Source organism: Mchenga conophoros, linkage group LG23 (genome assembly GCF_057382185.1).
Source record: "Mchenga conophoros isolate Kocher_MC1m ecotype Shallow Benthic linkage group LG23, M_conophoros_male_GT1.1, whole genome shotgun sequence".
In the NCBI taxonomy this organism is placed as follows: Eukaryota; Metazoa; Chordata; class Actinopteri; order Cichliformes; family Cichlidae; genus Mchenga; species Mchenga conophoros.
Window position 1 is genome coordinate 39,324,819 of NC_140547.1, and position 12,808 is coordinate 39,337,626.

Sequence of the window (12,808 nt, forward strand, 5' to 3'; positions counted from 1 at the left end):
GAAACCCCCTTTAAAAGACCTGAAACAGACTTCTCCCCGTCAGCTGATTGAATCAGCTGATCTGACTTCCAGCAGATCCTTTCCCTGACTGACCGATGTTTGCTTTCATCAACGCTGCAACACTTCACAAGTTCCAGATGCAACTCTCTACTTTATTTCATCTCTTGGAAAAATTTCCTTTCAGCAAATGTCAAATTATTATATTGAGCTTGCACTCCTAAATTTATTCTTCAAACTCAATAAATATGAAGCAATAGTTTGGGGTAAAATGTAACTGAAATATATCAAATCAAAGGTGTATACGTTCAAATAATTCATCCTTAAGGCAAATGCTTGGTTTAAACTTAATATATACCAGTCAAGTAAATTCTATTTGACCAGATTTCATTAAATTATTACTTATGTTACAGAATTCCAGGGAAAATTCATAGCTAATTAAGTTACATACATCAAGTTAAAATCTTTTTGTCTCATCTGATTATTCTGCTTTTTTTAAATTACCCTCCTTTCTCAGGGATGGTGTTATCTGTCTTCATTTTCATCTTATTGACTTTCTCTTTGGTTCATAAAAGTGTCTGTATAAAAGTCCAGTGGCACTACTGTTTATTGTTCATAGTTCAGTCCCTAATTCACATCTTATTGTAGTCCATAGTTTTTAAACTTAAAGATGTGCGTATGTCCTCCATTTATAATATCCACCAATTCTGCATATGATTTATACACCTTGTGTAACCTAATATGTCTCAGGAGGCAAATGTTATTCTTTTGAATGAAAAAGCAAAAAAGACAGATATTTTTTCTAAGTGAGGCTATATTTGTTCAGCTGAGTGAGCAGTGAGCCAGTGATGCAGCCAATTAAATGTGCTGACAGCTACTTCAGGTACCCTACACTGTTAGGGTTAGTTTAAATTTTGACATCCAAATTCTGAATAAATTGAACTGCTTAGAAAATCCGACTGCACTCAGACTGCTAGAATGAAGTTGCTTAAAAATGCGATGGTGGACATTGTTGACTGCAGAAAGTATGTAATCGATGCTTCACCCCATGTGTTCTCATTCTTTTGCTTAGTAGACATGTACAGCAGATTGAAAAATACCACCTCATGAACAAGAATAGAGAATTTTAAAAGAATCAAGCTAATCAGTCACAACAGTAAAATGGCCTGTATTTGTATAGCGCTTTACTAGTCCCTAAGGACCCCAAAGCGCTTTACACATCCAGTCATCCATCCATTCACACACACATTCACACACTGGTGATGGCAAGCTACATTGTAGCCCCAGCCACCCTGGGGTGCACTGACAGAGGCGAGGCAACGGGTGAAGTGTCTTGCCCAAGGACACAACGACCGAGACTGTCCAAGCCGGGGCTCGAACTGGCAACCGTCCAATTACAAGGCGAACTCCCAACTCTTGAGCCACGATCGCCCACAGTGAAATGAATGAGTCCTGTCTACTCCATCCACTGTAACTCTAGCCTTTATTAAGCCCTTCAGGTTCTCTGAGGTCTAATTAATTATTGATAATCCAAAGACTGGCAATACGGCAACGCCCAAAATGAGGACATCGTGAATGCAGACTGACCGTTTACACTGCAACCCTCACTTTGTTTATTTAAATATAGCTAATTATATTAGCTAAGTTGGAATACTCAAAGTTTCCTTTTGTGCTTCTCTAATTGTTGAAAGTCTAAAACATATTCATATAGTAGAAAGTTAGTTTAGTTAGGTTAGTTTAACTTTGTGTATAGTATTCATATCAAGAAAACAAGAGCAAAGAAAAGCCTAAGTACTATCCCTGAATATTACAGTCCATGTGATATATGAAGGCAACATAACAATAATTTTACATTTGGCACACTATGCACATACTACACCTTTACAGGAGCAGGTAGAAGTTGAACACTTAGCAAGGTCTACTCTTTTTTTCATAAAAAAGGAGAAACCTAAGGAAGTTATAGAATAGGATGGAAAACACAGCCTCGACTGACACTGACTGTTTTCAAGAACAAACACTCACTGAACATCCCAGTGTTACCTGTGCTTCTTCCTCTTTTGGCCGCTCGCTTTAGAGGTTCTCACAGTGGTTGCTCCATCCCACCCTAACCCTAGCATCCTCCTCTGTCACACCAACCGTCTACATGTCCACCCTCTGTGTTCTTCCTCTTTCTCTCCTCTATCAAAAGAGGTAATACAACTGATGAACCTTTCCTCTTTAAAAAATTCAGCCAGCTCTAATTATGACATCACTTAGGTAGGAATCTCCCTAAGCCCTACTGTGAGCGACAGCAAGTAGTACAGCGCGAGATAAGGGTGTGGCAGATGATAGATGTGGTGAAATCAGTGCATTGCCAGAAACCCTCATTGCTGCTATTTCAGCTTATGCCATCACACAGAATGCAAATTTCATCAAGGAAAGAAAAAGCAGCTACAGTGTGGAAGGATGTGGATAATAGCCGCTCATTTGACTAGTTTTGGTGCTGTTATCATTATTATGAATTGCATAACCCATTCTTATGCATCACTCAAATATTATGGATAAATAAAACTAAGTGACTTCTAAGGGTGATCACATCTAAATTTGAGGTGGGTGGAAGCAAAATGAAAGCCTGACATAATGAAGACACAATCACTACTATATGTTAAATAGCTTAATAAATGTTAGCTTTTTTAATGGCCTACAAGCAACACTACTAAGGATGTAACAGCAGGAAAGACCAGTTTTCTGACTGATACAGGTAGCAAAAGAACATAGTGGGAAACAGGTTTCTGAGAAACGACCTAACATGACTCATATTCATCAGAAAATAACCCAAAATACTTGGAGGAAAGAGCGGGTTTAGTACACGCGATAGATTCTTAAGGTTGATAAGGAAGTGGAGAGCAGGTACCCAATAACAGTGTTGTAAGTCTTTTGTTGTGCAACGCTAAATTACACTACTCATTACCCATGATGCTTTGTGTTTCATTTTGTAACCTGCATCTTGCGGGTTAACATCCCCTCGCCACACCAGACCCAAACATAGTGCCTGTATAAATTTGGATTGAGACGCTGCACCGGCCAGCAGTCTCTCACACAGCAGCTCGTGCCCGGAACAAACCATTTCCCTGCCGGTATACAGGGGTGGTCGCGGTATTAAGAAGTACTGGAAACGTAGAGGTAGGCAATATCACCGTGAATTCTCTGACACATTTTTAAAATTATATGTGAAATAACAAGCGAGCGTAACGACACATGTTCGGGGAAATAATTACAGCCATTATTCGTCGAGCATCCTGAGTGTTAATCCCGCCTCTAGCGCTCAGGTCCCCGCCGTTAGCTTAACCTCAGCATGGAACTGTTACACGGAAAGCATTCACTTCAAGGATAACCGAAGCTACACATGTGTTGTTACATTGTCAGCGTTTCTGCTTTTATGTTCGGTGTTATAAGCGGGCCAGTCATGGTGGAAGGTTAAAAAAAGAAGTGATTATAAAAGAAAAGATGCTGTGTTAGGTGTGTTTGTTATATCAGTATTTGGTGGTCACGTGGCCTGACAACGTTTATGAAAGGAAGAGTGGGATCTAGGTTACGCAAAGTAAACGAGGAAGTGTCTCCGACACGTTACGAAACCTTAGCTATTGTAACCCTCACTGCTTTTGCTGGGATTTAACAGTTAATTCATATTTAAGAAATGTTCTAAAGTTTAGAGGCTCTACTTCAATTAATACTACATGAAAGAATAATAAAGAATATCATCATAAACTCTGGTGAGTCACAATAGTCTGAATATCAGAGATTTTTAACATAACAAGGAGCAGAGTGTCTTATTGCTGCTGTAATAACTATATTAATTTACTAAAGGACAAATTAATAAAGAGTTTTACAAGTCAATGGATGGAGTTAAGGTAAAAGGTAGACATAGTTATTGAATGTTGGATGTCCTTCACCGTGTGTACATTTACAAAACACCTAAATGTATGAAGTAGTTCCCAGTTATGTTGAAACTGACACATTTAGTAAGGGGTAGTCCTGCAGTCCACAGATAAAGTACACACACCCACATTAGTTTGTCCTTGACACAAGCATCGTAGATAAGTGAGGCAGCCAAACCAACTGCCAGCAGACACACTCGGCTTCCTGTCGTTCAGGCTTGGCTGCGAAGATGTGAGATCTTTCGTGCCCCCTTCTTTTACTTTCTTGTACTTTATTTTTGCTCCAAATAGTCCGAACTAGTTGTGAGCTGTTATTTGCTTTCATCCTGATCGTCTCCGTTATCTTTTCCACCTTATTCAGGGTTGTGTTCGTATCACTGCCAGAACCTGCAATGCCCGATCAACTGCCTCCAAATCCTGCTGGGACACTGCTAAAGTTCCCCCAGGGGAGCCTGCCAATGGGAAAAGAAGCTACCAAAGACGGCCTACAAGCCAGAGGCCAGTGGGCCTCCAAGGCTGAGTTCCTCCTGGCCGTAGCCGGGCAGATCATCGGTCTGGGAAACGTCTGGAGGTTCCCTTACCTCTGCTACAAAAATGGTGGAGGTAAAGAGAGGAAGTAAAACTGGCATTGTCTAAAGTGTCTTTGTCTCTTTTTTCTCCTTTCCCTGTCCTATTTTTCCAGTCTCATTCTCAGAATCATTGTGACTTGAAATTAAGATTAAGCTGGTCTGGTTTGCTCCTTAAAAGCACCTTTTATGTTTGGCACAGGTGTGTTTTTTGTACCTTACCTGTTGTTCCTGGTGTTGTGCGGCATCCCCCTCTTCCTCCTGGAGACCTCACTGGGACAGTACACCAGCCTGGGAGGGGTCAGTGCCTGGAGGAATATGTGCCCATTATTTGGAGGTACTCTTATTTCCTTTTGTTTTATGTAGCCAACAGTAATATCAGCCAAAAAAAATTTCCTCATTATTTAATCAAATATGTATTATTGTTACTATTAGATGCATATCAAATTCAGTCTTCCAAAGACAAATGTCTGTATAACTGCATGCACGAGTTTGTGCTTGCACCTCTTTAAAATAGATGTGTGTGCGTCTTTTCAGTCCAGTATGTTTTATTTACACAGAACTATACAGTAGTGCAGTTAAGATAAGTGAGGGTGTAGATAGTTTCTACAGAGGCTATATAAAGTGCTAGTGGTTGTGAGTGGTGGTTCAGTCCATGTTATTATTGTGTGTTTGAGGGTACAGTTGTCCATTGTGTGTGTAGGTGGTTGTGGGTGTGTGTGTATGTTCAGTCCATGAGTTTAACGTGGGTCAGATGTCAGGAGGCAGAGTTCAGGAGTCTGACAGCTGTGGGGAAGAAGCTGTTCCGGTACCTGGTGGTCTTAGTCCGGAGGCTCCTGTAGCGCCTCCCAGAGGGCAGGAGGGTGAAGAGTCCATGTGATGGGTGTCTGGGGTCTTTGATGATTTTCCCAGCCCTTTTCAGACACCGCTTCCTATAGATGTCCTTTATGGCAGGAAGTGGTGCTCCGGCGATGCGCTGCACAGTTTTCACCAGAGGTGTGGACTCGAGTCACATGACTTGGACTCGAGTCAGACTCGAGTCATTAATTTTATGACTTTAGACTTGACTTGAAAAAATGTTCTAAGACTTGTACTTGACTTGGACTTTTACACCAATGACTTGGGACTTGAATTGGACTTGAACCGGTTTACTTGAAAAGACTTGATATTTTACCCCAAATATAAAATTTAACATGCATATTATATAGAGATTGAAAATGTGACGTCATTCACGGGTAGAACCGCAAAGGATTCTGGGAACTCGTGGCAAGCGGTACTAGCGCACGCAGGCTTTCAATTAAAATCAGTTACACAGCGATAAAAAGAAACACAAAAATGTCAAGAAGCCGTTGTATTATTAACTGCAATAGCCGGTCGCATGACAGCCACGGGAAGCCGACGGGTAAAGAGATCGGTTGTTATCGGATTACGTCATTGAGGAGAAATTGTTCGAGCCATGTTTCCGAAGTAACAAAGACGCGACGGGTGGCCTGGATTGCAGCCATTCAAAGACCAAATATAACGTCCCAGAACACTCCAGCTCACAGGTTAGTCTGCTCCAAGCATTTACACAAAGGTCAGTCTGCTGTTGTAGTTAATGCGTCATTTTTCTTAACATAATTGGTGATATAGGTTACAAGCAAGTCTGGCGCTGAACAGAAATTGTCGCGCTATGCTCCTTTATTTATTGTGCATAAATAGTGAATTGTCCTGACACAATATTGCGTTTCGCTTCTGTTATTATGGTACATTGACAAAAACATATACTTTTATTCACAGGATAAAACAGGTTTTTTGTATCACTAATTGCCCAGTACGATTACAGCATACAGTATTATTGTCACTGCTACATTTCTGTGACGCTACCAGAAATTATTTCCACTACTAATTAATTACCGTTGAGCTCAAAGGTCCTATTAATAAACGGTTAACGAATGTGTATTTATGATGACGATTTGTGAGACTGGTAAACTTATGATACGTACGATGGTCTTTACTTTCTACACGGTGCATTTCAAGGTCCTGCACCCATCCGGCGGTAAACTGTACCTGGGCTTGTTGCAGTGACCTGAAGTTACTAAACTTCATGAGTGTATGCACTCACTCCAAGAACCGTATAATTATAAATATGCATATAAATATGCTACGATGAGATAGCTGACTTCATCTAACTAGCAAATGTTTTCCAGGCTACGTTGGTGATGCAGTTTTTTTTTTAAATGATATTTTTTTAAAAAATATCATTTATTTATGTATGATATTTTTGTCATGCGATTTTAAAGCCGGTCCTACAACCGCATCCAAGAATAACATGCAGCTTATCTCAGAACTGTCGGTGAAAATTATTCTTGGAGCTAGGTTTAATTGAGCTGCATTTTAAAGAGGTGCAATTTCACAATTTGTGTATATTTTCTAAGTTCACTATTTTGTCATGTGTTGAGAAAAACACAGATTTAAAAATTACATGGTCTAATATTTACATTTAGCATATAACTGCAACATGCTTTTTTTCGTTTTTTTTAACGACTCGAAAGGACTTGAAATTCAAAATTTCAGACTTGTGACTTGACTCGGACTTTTACACCAGTGACTTGAGACTCGACTCTGACTTGCCTGACATTACTTGAGACTTGACTTGAGACTTGAGGATAAAGACTTGAGACTTACTTGAGACTTGCAAAACAATGACTTGGTCCCACCTCTGGTTTTCACGACCGTCTGCAACGCCTTCCGGTCCGAGGTAGAGCAGTTCCCGTACCAGACTGTTATACAGTTGGTCAGGATGCTCTCGATGGTGCAGCGATAGAAGTTCACCAGGATGTCTGAGGACAGGTGGTTCTTCCTCAGAGTCCTCAAGAAGAAGAGGCGCTGGTGAGCCTTCTTGACCAGCTTGGAGCAGTTGGTCGTCCAGGTGAGATCCTCGGAGATGTGGACTCCCAGGAACTTGAAGCTGCTCACACGCTCCACAGCCGTCCCCTTAATGTGGATGGGTGGATGTGGGTCAGCATTCCTCCTGTAGTCCACGATGAGCTCCTTAGTCTTCTCGGTGTTAAGCAGCAGGTTGTCTCTGTCGCACCACTCAGCCAGACGATCCACCTTGTCACTGATGAGGCCAATCACCGTGGCCTCATCAGTGCAAACTTAATGATGGTGTTGGAACCATCAGCAGGTCTGCAGTCGTGGGTGAAGAGGGAGTAGAGGAAAGGGCTCATCACACAGCCTTGTGGTACACCGGTGTTCATCGTGATTGTAGATGAGCAGCAGTTATCCAGCCGGACATGTTGGGGGCGGTTGGTCAGGAAGTCCAGTAACCATTTGCAGATGAGGGAACTGATGCCCAGGTCTGTCAGTTTCCTGATGAGTTGTGAGGGGTGGATTGTATTGAATGCTGAACTGAAGTCTATAAACAGCATTCTGGCGTAGGTGTTGTTGTTGTCCAGGTGTCCAGGCATCCTCTGTGCTCCTGTTCTGGCGGTATGCGAATTGGTGGGGGTCCAGGGTGAGGGGGGAGACAGGATTTGAAGTGTGCTAGGACCAGCTGCTCTAAGCACTTAGTGATGATGGGGGTGAGTGCTACTGGGCGGTGGTAATTGAGGCTAGATGGGTTGGAGTTTTTGGGTATCGGGACGATGGAGGTGAATTTGAAGCAGGCCGGTACCACAGCGTGGGCCAAGGACAGATTGAATATGTCTGTCAGCACTCCTGCAAGCTCCCCAGAACACGCTCTGAGAACACACCCGGGGATGCCATCAGGACCTGCAGCCTTGTGGACATTGATCCTGCTCAGCACCGCTCCTACATCGGTGGGGGAGAGAGTCAGAGGTTGGTGGTCTGGTGTCATGTCTGCTTTGGTTGTGGTTGTGGGGTTCCCTCACTCAAAATGAGCATAAAAGTTGTTGAGCTCGTTGAGGAAGGAGACATCAGAGGATGCGGGGGAGGGTTTGGTGGTCCTGTAGTCTGTAATGGTCTGGAGTCCTTGCCACATGCGTCGGGGGTTGGAGTTAGAGAAGTGTTCTTCTACCTTCTTTTTGTAATGGTGTTTGGCTTTTTTGATGCCCTTCTTTAGATTAGCCCTGGCTGTGCTGTAGGCGTGTGCATCTCCTGACCTAAAGGCGGTGTTGCGGGCCTTCAGGAGGAGACGAACATCCCGGTTCATCCAAGGCTTCTGGTTGGGGTACATGGTGATCCGTTTCTGGGTGGTGACACTGTCTGTGGTTTTGGAGATGTAATCCAGTACAGATGAGGCGTACTGGTCCAGGTCTGTGTGGGTGAACATATTCCAGTCTGTGTTTTGAAATCTGTCCTGGAGCACTGCGTCTGTCCCCTCTGGCCACATTTCAATTGTCCTCACAGCAGGTTTCACACGTTGGATGAGTGGTGAATACCTAGGTGTGAGGAACGGGGAGAGATTGTCCGATTGTCCAATGTGGGGGAGGGGTGTGGCTTTGTAGGCTCCAGCCAGGTTGGAATACACATGGTCTAAAGTCTTGTCTCCTCTGGTGTGGCAGGAGACATGTTGGTGGAATTTGGGGAGGACTGTCTTTAAGTTGGTGTGGTTGAAGTCGCCAGCAACAATAAAAGCAGCCTCGGGGTGTTTATTCTGGTGTTTGTTAATGGCTGCAGAACGTTCTTTCATGGCCAACCTAGCATTAGCGTCGGGGGGGATATACACTGCTGTGAGTATGATCGAAGTGAGTTCTCTGGGGAGATAATAAGGTCTGCATTTGACCATTAAAAACTCCACATTAGGTGAGCAGTGACTCTCAGTAGTAGTGAAACAATGAGTGAAAAAGCAGCCAATGTCCAAGGAAAAACTTTGAAAGATCTTCAGAAAGTTTGAAGAACTATTGCTAAAGACCTCTTTAAAAAAATTACCAGAAAGTCTGACTCCTTGGAACCAACTTATAAAGAAGTTGAGGGGTAGCTCAAGATTTTTGCCCAGTGCTGTTTTCTGGTTTTACCCCTTGCCTTTTTTTCTCATTCTTCATCCATATTGGCACAAGCATTCAAAGCTCCCACGTTAATACAAAACCTGTACAAACAGTGTGTCTGCAATCAGAAAATGCCAGCTGTGTGCATGTGCAGTGGAGAGTGGAGCTCAGCTTGTGCTTTAAAACAGCTCAAGAGTGCAAAAGGCACCACGTTCCCTGCCGACCAAGAACAGCATGCAGTGTCTTGTTTTCTTTGTATCTCGCTGTCCAAGAGAGGAGTTTCAGATAAGTATTAACCAAACACACAATCACAACCCAACAAGTTCATCTTTCACCTTTAACACAGCAGTTGAAAAAAACCACGGGACAGATGGTGTGAGGGATAGAGCAAGTCTATGTTATATGAAGGGACCCTGTGATGAGACTGCTCTCATCTCCAGTGTCACATGGACACATCACGTTTTTCAAGGTGTAGTGTTGATCTTGTAAAGAACCATAACTAAACTCATTTTCTTTTTCTCCATAACCTACCCAAGCAGGTTTTAGTGCTGCGACCTTACCAAACACTAAGAGAAACTGCAAAAAAAGAAATAATAATAATAATAATAATAATAATAATAATGCTTAACTGGACACGAGGCTTTTGTCATTCACAGCTTTGTGTTCAGCACTGCCAGTTGACACCTTGTGGGCATTTTTGTGACAGCAGAGGCTTCTTACAAAACAAAACAGTCATATATTTCTTTCTCAGATTTAGACAAGCCCCGGAGCTGTTTCTGTGTTTGCTCAACACTTTAGCAGGGTGTGCAACTTTGGCATGCATGGGGAAAAAAAACAAAAAATACTTAACCTGCCACACAGATTCCAACCAGTAGTTAGCAAAGCAATGCAGCCCTGAGGGTAACTGCCATGTTTCTAGAGAAAGTGTGAAAGTTGCTGAAAGGGACAAAGAGCGTGTAGAAGAGACGAGACCCAAATGTTCCAGTTACGCTTGTTCATCTCAGCTAATGATAGTAGCATGCTAGCTGCTGGACCGCCTCTGAAATTGGTGTATGTGTGTGTTTGTGTCAGTGGAGCTATGTTTGTTTTTTTTTATTTAATGAAAAATTATTCTTGTTCCAACATTTGCCACTCTGGCCCATATGGCCTGCAGATGCATGCGTGCACAAACAGACACACACACACACACATATCTGCGCACACTCTGTTTTTGTTGACAGCTAGCTGCATGAAGGCCATGTGTTTAGCACTGGAATAAACTCCTGCACTTCCTCGGGCACATGTCCTCGTACTTATTGCAAACTTGGACAAAGAAAAGCTTCTGTTGGAATTCCTCGCTGGTTTGTGCAGTTAGCGTGCCCGTCGTCAGATGCGGCCTGAATTTCATTAGCGGATACCACAGACAGCTATTTGTCTAGCCAAACAGCCTACACTTTGTAACCCACTCAGGGCCTCATAAGACTATCATTCATATCTAATGAAGATGTACTCAGTGTGGGCTGCAAGTCGAGTGTCTGAGTAACGGGATGCTTTCATCTCAAACTCAAGTGACTTGGAACTGATAACAGAGGGCGTGTTCATGGAGGCTTTGAAGCTCATTTATGCCACTCTTCATGCTCACATAACTCACCACACGTGTCCGCTTGTCTTCTCTGCAACTTGTTGTGTCTCCTTAGGTCTCGGCTACGCTAGCCAGGTGATGATCCTGCACGGCTGTGTTTACTACATAGTCATCCTGGCTTGGGCTCTCTTATACCTGTCCTACAGCTTCCAGGCGGAGCTGCCGTGGTCGCACTGTAACAACACGTGGAACACGAGTCAGTAAAAACAGGAAATCAGAAGCTGTCATCCTTGCAATTTGACGCTACCATGCAAAAGACTTTAAGAGGCAAACTGGGGTCTGTTGTGTGTGTCCTCCTGCAGAAGCGTGTTTCTCATATCACTCCTACAACCAAACGGCCAACGCGAGCAGCCTGCCGGAGAACGCCACTTCCCCTGTCATGGAGTTTTGGGAGTGAGTGTAACATCTTTAGAGTATTGATTATGAGGCTTGAAACAGTTTTGGTGCTAACACCTGCTGCGTGTGTTCTAAGGCGGGAGGTGCTCCGCCTGTCCAGCACTTTGGACGGGCTCGGCCCGATCAGCTGGAAGCTGGCTCTGTGTCTGGCCACCGTCTGGCTTATCTGCTACTTCTGCGTCTGGAAGGGAGTCAAGTCTACCGGAAAGGTGAGGAGTCGACACATCAGCTTCATCAAGTTCCCTCTCTGTCTCAGCTACATGTCTAAGCTGCCACCATAGACAGTGTAAAAGATGGATGCATCCATCTTTGGTGTAAGATGTGACGAGTGCACGCTCATTGACTAACAACTTGTGACCAACAAGTTTTGGGAGTCTGGCCGAAATGAGGGACTGAGCCCATAAGCTCAGCAGTAAAGTGTTCAGCAGTCATGTCAGAAAAGCGTTAGTCTTCTGTAGCACCAGAAAACTTTTAGGTAACCATACTGAATGCAAGTTTTTAGACATAGCATTAGCATCACAGTTCCATCTGTGGTTTCCAGGTGCTCACCCACATCAAGTGATAGAAACAAGTGTTTGAGCTCTTGCGAATGTTCCACTTCTGACACTTTTTCTAGTTTTAGTGTTTGAATTTTAAAGTCAGCATTTTGTGCCCACAAAAATGGATATCATGAGAACTGCTTTGACCTCTGTGTGAAAACTGTTTTTACAATCCCCCAGAGCACAGGGTCAGATAAATATAGGTGTCACTGGAGGTGGTCGCCTCTCGGTAACTATTTATATGGTGTGCAGCAGAGCCAGCGCTTGCTCACTTGTCAAAAACAGGGCTTCTCTGCTAAAATATGAAGAAACTAGGCCTGTCCTGAATACTACTTTATGTACTTTATGTACTATTTAAGAGTGAATATTGGTGGATGTTGTCCAGCATGGGTAGGGAAAAGGTTAGGGGATTTTATAACTCTGCCTGGCTGATTTTGGACATATTTCCAAATCAAAAGGTCGCTTAGAAAGAAAGGTAGAAGCAGGAGAATGTGTGTGACTTTCTCCCTCTTACACAGTGCATAGCCAACATGCATTTTTGAGAAGAAAAAAGTTTCCAAAGGAACTATGAAAAAGTAATAAAAAACCAAATGCCTACCTCATAAACAAAACATGCTTACATATAATTTAATGGCACCCATTTATTTATAAAATTTTAAAAATATCTACGGCAGGAGCATTTTTATGGTGACATAAAGTCTTTTAAACAGAACCTCGAGGAGCGGTAAAGTCCAAAACATAATTCTCCTTTCATGTAGCAGATGAGAAATAAGGGCCACGACACTGCAGCCACTTTGTCGGACTTATTTGCTGTGCCTCCGCCGCCGTCAGTCAACAGATT

At 43.0% G+C, this 12,808-nt stretch overlaps 1 protein-coding gene across 6 annotated transcripts in view; it reads left to right on the plus strand.

Moving 5' to 3' along the window:
• LOC146547786 (sodium- and chloride-dependent GABA transporter 2-like) overlaps positions 1 to 12,808 on the plus strand; it is a 37,737-nt gene that overhangs the window by 14,854 nt on the left and 10,075 nt on the right. For 2 of the 6 annotated variants that reach the window (XM_085266550.1, XM_085266554.1), the window contains exons 2-6: positions 4,276 to 4,517; positions 4,683 to 4,817; positions 11,088 to 11,228; positions 11,335 to 11,425; positions 11,505 to 11,637. In XM_085266550.1, coding sequence (XP_085122676.1) covers positions 4,307 to 4,517; positions 4,683 to 4,817; positions 11,088 to 11,228; positions 11,335 to 11,425; positions 11,505 to 11,637 — 711 coding nt within the window. In that variant the 5' untranslated portion in view covers positions 4,276 to 4,306. Of the gene's footprint in view, positions 1 to 2,999; positions 3,160 to 3,364; positions 3,496 to 3,538; positions 3,750 to 4,024; positions 4,147 to 4,275; positions 4,518 to 4,682; positions 4,818 to 11,087; positions 11,229 to 11,334; positions 11,426 to 11,504; positions 11,638 to 12,808 lie in introns of those variants that run through there. The other 4 variants (XM_085266549.1, XM_085266553.1, XM_085266552.1 and 1 more) reach the window with 4 other exon arrangements.